The 14,661-nt window shown below is 41.8% G+C and overlaps 1 protein-coding gene across 1 annotated transcript in view; it reads left to right on the forward strand.

Moving 5' to 3' along the window:
• Window positions 1-490: 490 nt before the first annotated feature.
• The window catches only part of STAC2 (SH3 and cysteine rich domain 2), a 49,739-nt gene continuing 35,568 nt past the window's right edge, over window positions 491-14,661 (forward strand). The window contains exon 1 of the mRNA XM_075278347.1: window positions 491-1,512. Within this exon, the coding sequence (XP_075134448.1) occupies window positions 1,420-1,512 (93 nt within the window). The 5' untranslated portion in view covers window positions 491-1,419. The remainder of the gene's footprint in view (window positions 1,513-14,661) is intronic.

The raw sequence follows: 14,661 nt of genomic DNA on the forward strand, positions 1-14,661 counted from the left end.
CTACAAGGCAGCACCAAAATCACATTTTACAGGGTACAATTATAGGAAAATTTCATGAATTTTATTCATGTGTATAATCTTCCAAGAACAGATGCTCAATGATGTCATATACACATAAGATTCTTGGCAAATCCTGATCTTTCTGAAAAAACCTAATGACTATGTCCATTTAAAAGATAAATTCAGGGCTGTTCTTGGAAGTCAAAGATGTCTTATAACTATGACATAAGAAGCTGCAAGAATCAACATATGATGATTTATTGGGGCAAATCCGCTCTATATCTGTTTGGATTTGACTATTATATTTATGCGATACTTTATTATGTCAAAGTCAAGTTGCCTCCTATATCTGTTCATGCTGGCACATTCATTGCGTTGGCACAATACCCTGCCCTCAATTTGGACCCAATCAGAATAAAGGGTGTGGTAAAGAATTAACATATGAAAGACAGAGGAGGGTGCCAGGGGTGGTGCTAAAAAACGACAGGCACTAGGGGCATGGGGAGTGGAAAGACAATGAGACTAGGAGAGATAGAAATAAAGGAACAGACAGCATTAGATAGCCCTGGAATTGGAAAGCAGAGTAAGGCTGCAGAGACAAGGGAGATCAGGGGCATAGCAGTACACAGAGTAACTGAATAAAGGGGCAGAGTGGCAGCCAAAAAGGAGAAATTGCAATAGTACAATAGTAAGAGAAATTCATCCCTATGTTAAAAGACAGAGGATATAGCAAGAGTAGCTCTGCAGCAGAGCATGGGATAGACAGACTGCAGCACTGAGAAGAGAGGAGAGATATAGAGTCTGCAGCAGAGAGGGGGGCAGAGCAGAGGAGGGAGGGAGAAAGAGAGATTGCAGTGGAGGAAGAAGAAAGAGTATAAGAGGAGACAGTGGAAGGGATTAGAAAACAGAGACTGCAGCTTTCGCCCGCCACGGTGTAATTGTGATACTGGGAAGACACAAGGCAAGACAGTCCCCAGACACTGCTGGCACATTAGTCCGAGAGACTGCTGTCCATCAAGTTGGTGCTGCAATTTAGTGTCACTGCTCTATGGAACGAGGTGCATCAGACTGAGAACAAGAGACACCATAGAAGTGTGCTCAGGATTTACTAAAGCTCACAAGCTCCTGGGACCTGAACATCTGTGATAAAGAGCAAGCCCAAGAGAATTGTCTACAAGGAAGCAGGTGCATGCCCTGAGCTGTGGCACTAGACTGTGGGACAACTATAAGAACAGAAGTGACAGACAAACCCAATATGGAAACGAGTCCATGAACAGCCAAGAGGGAAGACTTCTACATACTACGTATCACCGCAGGTGACATCTCCTACAGCATCTTCTCTACAACCCTCTATAGCACAGCACCAACTCGAACTCAATCATTTCATCGCAAAGTACTGTGAGAACCTCACCGGAGAACATGACGGAAATAACAGAAATTGACCCACAGAATTCAGAGCCAAGGCCACCGGTGACCAGCACCAGTGGAGGGTGTGGACTGCCAGAAAGCAAGGTATCCTTGAAAAGACACCTTCATTCACCAGCCATCCAAAAGCACTCTCACATCCCATTTACATCCTACAACTTTCTTAGTGCATTCATATGATAAAAATGTATTGGGTGCTCATGTCTTCCATTGTGCCACAGAGAGTGGAATTAAACCAGAATTGCAGTCAATCAATGTAAAGATGTTATTCTGAAATGGGCTCTCAGGAAGGATTACCAGGGCAGTCTCCATAAATCCCACTTATGCATTATTAGCAAAGTATTCCTATAATCTCTGATCTCCAATGTATCTGCCCTCTGGCTTGCTTGGAATCATTATAATCTCACTCATAGCCTCACATTGTAATATACCTGGATCACTTAGTCTCGGTGTCTTATACCATCTGTACTGGTTACTTTACCCTCTCCAGGAGAGCCACTTAGGCAGCTTCTTGACCTACTTTACCCATTTGCCAACAACATGCATTTCACATCATCTCTGAAATAGTGAATTACAGTCAGCACAGTAGCAGGTTCTTGCATAAATATCTAATTATGTCTCCCGTTGTAATCCAGTTATGTATGTCTCCATTGTGTGCAAAGTTGCTTTGTCAGTAATTTTCATCACATACGTCTGTATCAGCAGCATTCTGGCATATCACTTACCACCTGATTGGGATTTAGCTTTTATTATGGCCCTCCTGCCCATTGACGCAATGTTGCTGACTTAACCTTATGCTTACCATAATCATACCTGCCTATCTTCTTTACTGTCAGTGTATTATTATCTGTCATCTGCATTTACAAAGCTATTCAACATTCTACACTGAACACTAAGTTGCTGGAACATGACACTGTTATATATCGGCTGTCTATATCTATTTCTTTCATATTCCAACACTGATTCCCATTTGTAATTTTATATTGGAGCATAGAAGGTGCAAATGTTTTAGTAGCAAGTGAACGCCTGACCAACACATACAGCATGCCTTGCTTCATTATCTTGGGCCATACACACCCTTATCATACCCCAATTTCTCTTGGTAGCTCTTTACCAGTAAGGACACCAATATCAACACTCACACTATTATATACCCTTCTTCTACTACCTATATATACACCTGTATATCCTATCTTTTCCAGTAAGTAGACATTAGACTGAGATTCTCCGGATTGTTTTGGTTACCCAAAAAATGTATTGATCATATACATGAATTCCAACAGATCAAATGCAAAGAAATATCTTAATAAGATATAGCATAAGTACCTTAAAATTGGACGCAATTTTTGACCCCCTGCTCCATATTGTAAAGGTGCCTAGACCAGCGTTCTCTATGGTTTTAGTAATGATTGTAACCTTGTTAAATATCCAAACCTAAATGTATCGTTGGCTCCTATGGAAACATATTGTCATAGTTGTATACTGTTCAGCTCTCATGGTAAAGAACTCTTAACCCTATATTCTCACTAGAGATTCAGTCTCTCTACACTACGCAGCAAAGGATCTTGTGTCCTATATGAGATCACAAATGGATGAGGCTGTCACAAGTTTTTGTACGGGCTATATGTTCACTATAGGTGATGATAACCTCTTTACAGTAGGTATTCTAGTTATTAAAAGTTGTTTCCATCCATAGGTTAAAGGGTAACTGATCAGTGGGGATCTGACTACAAGGATACCCGCTGACCACAAGAATAGTTGTCCTCTGTGCCTTGTATGATTGAAATGGCAGGATGTATATGCGTTGACAGTGGGCAACCTATTGTGTACAATAATCTAAACCCTTTACTGAGATTCCTAGTGGTCAGCTATATTTTGTAGGGAAACCTGGCAGCAAATCTCTAATTCTATGACAGCACCACAAGGGGTACTGAAATGGGATAGCAGTATAATCCATGGACATAATAGGTCCTGGGTCATAACTCTCTCTAGGGCTATTCTGTTTTTTTGTTCCGAGACACCCTCCCCCGAATCCAGCCAACGACAACATCTGCAAGGAGTTTATATGTTCTCCCTGGGTTTGCGTGGGTTTCTGGTACGCTGGTTTCCTCCCCTGTTCCAAAGACGTACTGTTAGGGAAATTAGATTGTGAGCCCTATGTGGGACAGGGACTGTAAATGTCTGTAAAGCGCTGCAGCATATGATGGTGCTATATAAGAAAGTAAATAAATATCCTCAGGATAGGAAGCAATTGTCTGACAATGGTCCTGTAGCATCAGTGAAGAGGCAGGTTGCACATGTGCTCTGCTGCGCTCTATATATCTGTATGGGGCTGCCAAGAAAGGAGGGGTAATGAACATAAATGACCTTCCACACCTTCATATGGGGCACAAAGGACCCCATTTTTGTCATTGTGGACTTCTAAGTGGTCGATCCACCATCATCATAACAACAGACATTCTGCAACTGTCCCACATTTTAGATAATAAGTGAGGATGCTGAAGATGGATTAAAGGGAGTCTACCACCACCTAAACCTCTTCTACATTACATTTATACTGTTGTAGAGGATGTTAGAGAGCACAGCCTTGCTTTTGTCAAAGTGCTTGGAAAACCAGCTGTTTGTTGCACCCAGGGTGTGGCCGAATCTGCTGGTGCACCCATTTTTGCCTGTGGTTGCTGCACATTGTGACCTGTAAATCTTTATGTTAGAAGGTGGGACTGGCTGACAAACACACACACAGAACAGCTCAATTATGTGCAAGATTGCACTTTTTTGCAATGTTCACTATGTAACAAACAGTCCCTACAACCACATACAAGCAATTTGGTGATGTTAGGCTTCCATTAAATCACACAATGCCATAAAGGAGTTTTACACATGTTAACTTACAATTACAATATGTATTTTTGCTTCATTTGGTCTTTCATATGCAGGGCCACTTTAACTCAAAGTACTATGTTGCATTTGCACCAGGCCCTATGATAGCGGGTGTCTCCTTGGGACAGCAGGACAGTCCTGTATTTAGAGTGCTGTCCCGCTATTCTGGGCCACCTCCAGGCGCAGATGAGTGGATTACAGTGGTGATGTGGGGAGCCATCCTAGAAACAAAGAACAATCAAGTATATGTATAAACCATCATATTTTTCTGCCGTTTTATTGTTCTCTTCACTTACTTGAATCGGAGTAGTCGATATTTTCTTTGCTTTTCTTTCTTGATGCACTGGGGCAGGTTTACTATTATTGACTAATAATTAGACTGTGTAAACATAGACAAGGCAGTCTAAAAATATGCCAAATTTCTCAAAGTTGCTTATGCTGGATGTAAATTTTATGCATCTTTAGACACCTTTGTCTAATTTTTGCCATCTTTGGGCCGCTCCCTCTGCACCAAATTTTCACATCTTATGTCATGCCCCTTTTCTAGCTAAACTATGTCCATTTTCCATCAAGCCACAAGTCTCTTTGAATGAATTGAGACAGAGTGTAGCACACATAATAGATGTGGTGTGCAGCATGTATGCCAGTTTTGTGGCACACATGAATCCAGTATCCTGGCACATTAAGGTTAGTAAATTTCAGTAAATCTCCCTAAGGCTGGGCCCCACGGGCCGGAAACGCCGCGATTTGCCTGCAGCAGAAACTCCGTTTTAGTGCTGCCAATCATTCCATGGGGCCTTAGCCTTAATGTCTCTTTCACTAAATACATGATAATATTCTGCAGGCACTAAATGCAGCAGCTTGGCATTACAGGTAGTATGGCTAAAGGGGTTGTCCATTAAAAAATTCCATTTTGTTAGCAGGGTCTCCTGATCAGATGATCACGGGTGTCCTGTTACTGTGACCGCAAGTGATCATCTGTAATCTGGGTGAGACTTGAACAGCATGAGTTCAGATTCCCTACAGCACCACCACAGGTTGTTATGTCAGTCCAGGTAGCTGCAACGGGGCTAAGGGATAGCAGTAGGGAATCTCGCCCTGCACTACTCCCACTAGCTATCCCGGTCCCTGCCTCACGGGTGTAGGTCGGCTGTACTCAGGCTAAGCCTGACCCCGACAGCTCCTCTCTCACTGATTCCGTAGGCCTAGCGGGAAGTGGGAGAAGGAATGCCCTATAAGACCTCTAGGGACTGGAGACTAAAAGAGGGTCACCCCTAACAAACAAGTGAAGCTGCTACTGACAGGGACTGACAAGGGTGTGCGCTGACTAACAACACAAGCAGCACACAGGAAACATGTGGGAAAGGATTCCCCCAAACCAATATGGGAAGGTACCTTACACTAGGAAACAAACACAGGGAAACTGAGTAGAAATCAAAGGATAAGGCAATTCACTCACACAGTCAATTATACACAGAGGGAGGATTGGTGAACACAGAAGGGAAAACACACAAACCAACTCGTTCACCCAAACCTCCCAAAAAACCAACCACGGAACTTCTTCTATCCCAGATAACCACCTACTCCTCCTGCTAAGGCCTAGCTCTGTAAAAGCGACACTCAGCACAGAACCATGGGAGGCATGGGTTTAAATACAGAGTAGAGACCACTCCTCCCAGGTGCAAATGGGAGGACAGACTAATCAACCAGGAGATAAAGCTGCCTACCAGCAGTGCGCACGTGCAAGTCAGAAGGTGTGCACCAATACTCACGACAGGACAACCCCGCAGCGCCAGGATGCCACCCCAGACACTGCGCAGCCAAAAACTCCCCAGGTAAGAAAAATAGAAAGTAAAGAACCTAAATACTCCTAACACAGGTGATATGAATCATTACACAGTCCTCTGAAATCAAAGTCATGTCCATGTAACGCATGGACATGTCTGGTCCTCCAGAGCAAAAGGCACTCATATAGTGGATCTCCATTCTGGCTATGAAATGAGGGTCGTGAATTTTAATTAATCTAGAAGAAAAGTATTTTTCCTTGTTTGAATTCCTTCTACCTAAATTCAGGGATTTTCATCTCCATGGATTAATAATTCTGAATCATAGAAATTGTCACTATTGAGCAATTCTTTATTAAAGATGACCTTGACTGCATTATTAAAGGTTAATTGACTATTCAGATTTTCACGCCATTATAAGTCAGAGTATAGCTTGGGAGATTTAGATCAAAGATTGTTGGGTCGCCTTGCAATTCCTTCACTCATGTTAGTGAATAGTTGCATTGTGACCCCTAGTGCGACTACAGCTTTTAGTCGCAAAAAAGTCCAACAGTGTTCAACTTGAAATCGCAGTCACGGCACTCTCAGGGTTTCAGTGTGACTCAGTTTATTAAAATAAGTGAAGGAATCACCACGTGACTGCGAATCTTTGGTTGTGTAACGGGAATCACGGCCTATTTTGCAGTGTGGCCTTGGGCTAAATGAAGTTTGTAATGCCACCAGGTTAGATCAACCAAACAAAACAACATTCTTACATACAACCCAACAATCTCACACAAAATAATACTCTTATTCAACAAAGAAAAAGTTAATTCAATGTACTGGAATTTACCCATATGAATTAGTTAAAATCCATATGCCAGTCATTCTTTCAGCACAAAGCTATAGGAGAATTTGTCATTATCCATAGAAGTATTGCATTTACTCCTTCCCTGCGGGTCAATTATCAAACTTTATCCAACTGACTTTACATAATTTAATTAGCAATGTTCCTTAATTAAAATGATATCATATACATCACAGCTCAATGTACTTATCTACCAGCTGACTATGCTCCAACTATGTTCTATCACATAACCAGTTTCATCTTAGGTTATTAGTTGTGTTAATTTGATGTATATATCGTCAGACCCTGACTGACCAACCCCCCCCACATTCCTGCATGCACTATTATGCCCCATAGTGGCCCCTGCACACAGTATTATGCCCCATAGTGGGCCCTGTACAAAGTATTATACTGCATAGTGGCCCCTTCACACAGTATTATGCCCCATTGTGAACACCCATGAACAATTATTATACTCTGGGGCCTGTTCAGACCCCAGAGTATAATAATTGAAGACCCAAGGGGGATACAAACATAAAAAACACTGTTACTTACCTCTCTCTGGCTCCAGTGGAGTCCCTGCAGATGTCGGCCATCTTCAATAATGTCCTGGATGTCACTTGAGCCGAGGCTTGCGTTGCAACGCATAAGGATGCAAGCCCTGGCCCATGTGACACCATGGACGTCACACGTGTAGTCCCGAATCCTGGCTGGATCCAGGAGAGGTAAATAATACTGTTTTTTATGTCCCCTCACCTCCGCTGGGCCTCTGAAAAGACCTCCCGAGTATAATGATAGTGTTTGTGGAGCCCACTTACTGATCCCCCTCCTGTTCACAGCCACCTCCGCAGAAAGAGAAGCGATGACGGCTGTGAGCAGGAGCCAGGATTGGCCTATAAAAAAAACCACAGCGGTAGAGGCTGTTGCTGGGTCCCCTAATGACCCGGGCTCTGTGGCAGCCGCTACCGCAGCTACCCCGGTAGTTACGCCCCTGCATATCTTTATTATGGCACTGATAAAAATCTGTAAGTCCACTCTGCACTTCTGTATACTTTTGACTACAAAAGCCTTACCATATTCCATTTCAAAAACAGCGCCTTACTTATCCATAGGTCGTGTCTAGTATTGCAGCTCCTCAAAGTTAATAGGATTGAGGGCCGATGCCAGGTACAACTCATGGACAACCCTTTATCTATACAGTATACAGAGGCTGCTGTTGAAACCAAGTACTGAAATGATGTATGATAGTTGGAGGGGGGAGGGAGTCCTATTATAGATTTTACATTATGGCCCAGGAGCTTCAAGTTACCCCATTGACCTTCAACCCTGCAACCTCCTTCTTTTTTACCCTTCACTTCCAATAATTCTTTTACACTCGTCTACATCCCCTGTAATTTTTTGCACACACCACTGGCTAGAAATAAAATAGAACAATATAAATGATGCCAGGACTTGCCGCTTTAACAATTGTATTATATCATTTTAATTTGCTCTGACATTTTCTCTTGTGATAAAACATGGCCTCTGCTATTTTGTTCCCATTTTTAAGACAAAGCAGAAAACCAAAGTGCTGACGTCAGTCTTTGTGTATGGATAGGCATAAATAATCGAAAAGTGACTAATATCACTTAAATTATACATATCAAAAAAAGCATGGTGACACAGTAAAACCAGTGTAGTCAGAACACATTTGACCATGACTTCGGTACATGATGACAAGCTATTTTTAAGCTGATGAATGTGAACATTTTAATGCTTTCAATGCTTTTATATAATTGTGTGCGGGAGGTGTAACAGGATCACCACTGGAGTCATATCCCGACAAGTCCTTAATGGGCTTGTACAGAATTATAAAAACAGGACTGGGTTTATTTTTTCCCAAAAAAACCATGACACACCTGTCATCAGGTTGTATGCGGTATTTCTGTATCACCCATTCACTTTATTGGACAAGTGTTGGGCTTTTCTGGAACATGAAGCTGTTTAAAGGAACGTGTGCTTAGAACGTCATTCTAAAGGCTTCATATATTTACAGTGGTGACGGCAGAATTATGAATACAGCTCTGGCTGGGCTATAATTGTTAGAAAGTAAAGAATGGAACAATTACAGAGTTCTTTAACCTATATACATTATATCTAAATATGCTTGTATGAGTAAGTACCACACTAACACATAGAGTAACTAAGGGTCAAACTGTGATGTAGTTGTGCTTGGTTGGCGAGAATGAAAACATAAATGAAGATCATATAAAATAAAACAAGGTAGAGACAAAGAAGACTGATGAAGCTAAACACAAGCCTTTCATTGGAGCCCCATTGTAGTTTTGCTATGGGGCCCCAAATTTGATACTTTTAGAGGTTGTCTTATTGCATCCCGAGAAAACTCAACCCGGGGAACATATAGAATTGCATGATAAAACCCTTCATTTTAATACACACACTGTCAGAATGTGAGCCATTCATACAAAGCAGCTTTTTTTGTTCTGGCACATAGTGTGATTTCTTGAATGGGAGACATCCCATCTATGATGTCCGTATACCCTAAAGGGGCATAAGGAGCCTTCACCAAAACCACTTTGAAGCTAAAGTAAGTTTTAGCCTTCCTGCCCCATTGTTTACATTTGTAAACTTCCCAATACCCATTACTTTCCAGGATACTTAGAGTCACGTGAAAAGTCATGCTAACAGGAGTCAAACATGATGGCGGTGATAGTGTAATAGTGTGGCATGCTTTTCTGCCTCATAACTTGGAATTGCCATTATTAACGGAACCATTCTGCGCCATAGCAGACAATTTGTTCAGAGACTAATGGTCATTTGACCATAGGAAGCTGGAGTATAATTGGGTTATATGGAAATATGATAATCCAGAATACAATAGCAAATCTAGATCTGTATAAATGAGGAGAAACAAAATTGTCATGAAACCCTAACCTGATTTTATTGTAAATGTTGTGTGAAGGTCAGAGCAGTTCTAGCACAAGGACCTACCAAGGTGTCTACATAAAAGTTATTCTGCCTTAAGAATAATATCAACTTATTGAAAGCTTTCTTTCCAATAAACTGGAACAATGGGTGATAGATATCAATTTACTACAATATGTCGCCATTGTCTTAGTTTTTGGATCTACAACATTGATGTCAGTTATCCAGGATAACTATTTTATTTTTGCAAGGAGACCCCAAACCCCAAGGGAGGCAAAAAAATCATACTCACCTGTCCCCAGTGCTCAGGGTCTCCCACCATGATCTGGTCCTGTGGCGTCCCGTGTCCTTTCCTTAGGTCACTGAGGCTGATGATTGGCCTCAGCAGTAACAGGAGGCAGAGACTTCCACCAAAACCAGACACCAGAACAGCAGGATCGGATCGTGGTGGGTGACAACGAAGCACCAGGGTCAGATGAGTGTGGGTTGTTGGTTTTTTCACCTTCTCAGTCCTCATTACAAAATTAAAAAAAAAAAAAACCCAGATTATCCTGGACAACCCCTTTAAGTTACAACATAAGTGATAAGTGGGAACACCAAAGATAAGAAAAAGGAAGACTAAGCTAGACCATCAATGTCACAATCCTGAAGAACCCATTTACTACTATGAATCAGAGTATGACCTTATTAAGTTAAAATACAGCTAAAAATGGAACCATATATAGAATATTGTGTGTTTGTCCATATTTCCCCCCTACTGTGTACATATTGATTTTTCAGTTCCTGCATTTTCTCCCTTTAACCAGATACGAATACCTACCAAACACAGACTTAAGAAACCTCAATTTTTATTGACTCTGCAGACTCTATTGAGTTACAAAGGCAACACATAGTACCCATATAGACAATAGCACATGCATACAATATATGGAATACAAGCAAACATATGACTGCGTGAATTAAGCAACTTTGTTGACTCTCATTAGCACCATATTGAGCATGTGAAATCTGGGATGAAACAGACTTGTGCAAGTGCAATAATATTTTCTCCGAAACAGAGTGTTTTTAGATAGAGAATGACTTTAAAGACATATTCCATAAAGTCTATCATGCCACATGGAGATCATGGGAGGTAGAAGTACCATGTATGAGCTGGTGGACCACGTCTGTCTATGTATTTTATTGACGACCATTTATCTGAATAGTTACCGCGCCGGGGAAATGTATGGTTGACCATAACTTCCTCTGGTGGTAATGGCTGATGGCTAGTGGTTTCCCAAGGCAGACAGACACAGCTGGTCTCTGGAATGGGACATCATGCCCGTAAAGCTGTTGAGAACAGACTAGTCTATGAAAATCCTTTTAATGCCCACAAGATTTTTAACAGCAGCACAGGTACACCTCAGGTAAAGTGAGAACCATTGCTCACAGTCATAAATGTGCAGCGTGTGTGAATAGTTGTCAGTTTGCTTTCCTGTCTGAATAGACACAATGGCATGCCGTCTCAAAGCAGTTCAGGATCATGAAAAATTACTTTAGTAGTGATTTTTAAGCACAATATCTGCAAAATACCCCTATTGTTATATGAATACTGTTTGCAGCTGTTGAAGATACTCTTTCAGAATTCTCAGTTCCTATATAGATCTATATAAATATATTCTGTATATAGTAAAAAAAAAAATAGTACAATATTACAGCCTTGGTATTCATCACTGCTAAAATACAAAACAAGTTTATTAACAGGAAAAGGTACATTATTTATCCAAGTTTTATCTATGGACTATAAATGTTCAATGTGATCGCCATTGGTGACACGGCGATCACATTGACTCCATGGTTTCAGAAACTGACTCCATGGTTTCAATGATGCATTGTCTCAGGTTGTTCGGATCTTTTTTTTTTTTTTTTTTTAATGTAGATTGTGAACCCCATATAGGGATCACAATGTACATATTTTTTTTTCCTATCAGTATGTCTTTGTAGAATGGGAGGAAATCCATGTAAACACAGGGAGAACATACAAACTCCTTGCAGGTGTTGTTCCTGGTGGGATTCGAACCCAGGACTCAGTGCTAACCACCGAGCTGTGTTGCCCCAGATTGTTCAGATCTTGTGCTTGATGGTGGGGCATATACCCTTGATGTAATCCCACAGACAGAAGTTGCAGGGTGTTAGGTCTGGCAATAATAGAGCCAAGCTCACCATTTGTTTCTGGCATTCTGGTAGAGTTTCACCCATATGTCGGCAAACATCTTAATGGACATGCGGAGATTAGAGATGAGAGAACACTGTTCAGAACAGCCGTTCCAAACAGCACACTCACAGCATGCTCCCATAGAAATGAATGGAAGTGGCCGGCATGTGGGGGGTTAAGCGGCCGGCCGCCGGCAAAGTCTGCGTGCCAGGTGCTTCCATTCATTTCTATGGGAGCGTGCTGTTCAGATCGGCTGATCCGATCATCCTGTTGATAGAGGAAAAACTGCCAGACATAATCTATCAGGCTGTATAATCTACATCAGGCTAAGCGGAGATCACTCCACACAGGGAACTAAATGATCCTGAGTCTTTCTTTTTCTTCTTAGTTGCTATGACTCCTAGTATCTTTCTCTGTCTGCTATGAGCTTGTGTGTGTTCTTTTCTTGTAATATATTACTGTATTATCCATGCTGCTGTAGCACACTGAATTTCCCCATGGTGGGACTATTAAAGGATTATCTTATCTTATCTGTGGCACACACCATGGCCAATAACAGTATCTTTGGCAAAAAAAGAAGGATCCACAGACTTTGTACCTGCTCATTGCACACAACTTGCTTACTTTGGATAAGTCCATCGTATGCTCAGAAATGCATATGGCTTCAAAATGCTTCAGACAATGCTCCCACTCATTCCTGCTTGGAAACCAATGCGAAACGCGTGTCATGGTGGTCAGGTCCTCTTCTTTCTTAGCCCACGCAATTAGGAGTAAGTATACAGTCTGGTTGTTTGCTGTACCTCCCTGGGGTTCAGTGTTGTTGTAGATCTGTTAGCGGCAGATTCTGATCATTGGAGGGTTTGGTGTCAGTACCATTTGGTGACTGTATATAAGGTAACTCCCATGTCAGACTTTCTGGTGCTTCTGTAATGAATGGGACTTATTATTTTAGCCACATGTGAGGTCAATGTTTATCCTTCCTATGTTATATGTGTTTTATTGTGAGATTTGAATAGAACATTTAATTTTTTTTAAATATAAAAAGTTGTCTCTATTGTTGTTGTTTATTGGAAAAAAAATGCGAAATGCAGTTTCAATATGGAGCGAATTTACCAGATTTATTCCGATAGCTTCGCTGAACTGTCACAACAAACTGCCTTGTTGTAAATTCCAACATACTAAAAGGTTTCTCTCGCTTCAATGTCACCATCTTATGTCACACTATGTAAGTACATCACATTTGGCTCTTGAAAAATTAAAGTTGTTTTGTAATTGGTTGCTATGTCCTGTGATTGGTTGCTATGGGCATCTAAGCCAATTTTAATTCTCAGTCACTGGCCATTTACCACTGATGTCACCTTACCTTATTTATGTCCTCGGGGCACATGCGGTTTTATATATCGCTAGAAAGCCAACATTACTTTGAATTCAGCACACTGTTGGTTTTCCCGTTATGTGCTCCGGGTGAAGAGCTATTGGTGCATTTACTGATAGCTCTTCACTGTCAGAAGGGTGTTCCTGACCGTCTAACTGGGAACGCTCCTCCTGACTGGCTAACTGGAACACCCCTCCTGACAGTCTAACTGGGAACGACCGTCCTGACAGTCTAACTGGGAACGCTCCTCCTGACAGTCTGTCCATAGCGCTGTACTGTGACAGTACATTGGCTTTTGAAATGACAACATCTCCACTGCAGATATTTTTCTGCAACGTGTAGATGGGACTAGCCAGAATCCCATCTACTTTGCAGATTGTATAAAACGCTGCAGCTAAATCATTCATATGGGCCAGATTTCCCAGCCGGAACCCAGTTAGGACACCTGGACTATGTACATCACAGTAGTCCCCGCCTTCCCATGGCTCTACTGTCCTATGTACAGTATGGCACAGTGAAGCATCTTAGATGACTAAGGATACAAGTAGTCCCAGTCTCCTGACTAGTTTTGACCCCGGAAATCCAGCTAACGGTCCAGATGCCCGCACCCCCATGTGCATGGAACATTGTACTTCGCCTTCCTGCTGAATCCACTTCTGGTCTTGGCTCAAAAACTGCAATAAAAATTACTTTGGCAGTTTTCCAAAGAATGTTGTGCGTGAATCCACCCTTACAGCATCAAGGCAAGGTAAAGATTAGGTGCATTGCAGAAAAAACTGCTTATGAATGGCGTCATGTCACCTATGATAAATGACTGCCTGTGCTTAAAAACCTGTGTGTTTGCTGACAACGCAGTCAGCCACAGGGGGGGGGGGGAGGTTGGTATCATTTTGGAGCCATGGAATTTTATCTGTTAGGATGTACATAAGCGCTGAAAAAAAGGCTGTGCAGAGAAAGTTGGCAGCGTTCCGGGGGTTAAACAGAAGGGCAGAATTGGCAGGAATGTTGCAGGCATCCGGTGGATTCCTGACTGCTATGGGATAACAAATCGCAGGTGAGCATGCTGGAGGTTGTAGTGAAATCATTGTTAACGAAACAGTTGCGATTTAATCCTGATATTAACAATTTCCCGGCTGGACAGCTGAGATGTTCTGCAAACAATATAAAATAGTGAGGGTTGGAGGAGTTAAAAATAGTCTATAAGATGGAAAATAACCTTTGCTTTGAGGAATGACTTACCTCAGCACCTGTG

This window comes from Leptodactylus fuscus, chromosome 6 (genome assembly GCF_031893055.1).
Source record: "Leptodactylus fuscus isolate aLepFus1 chromosome 6, aLepFus1.hap2, whole genome shotgun sequence".
NCBI classification, from domain to species: Eukaryota; Metazoa; Chordata; class Amphibia; order Anura; family Leptodactylidae; genus Leptodactylus; species Leptodactylus fuscus.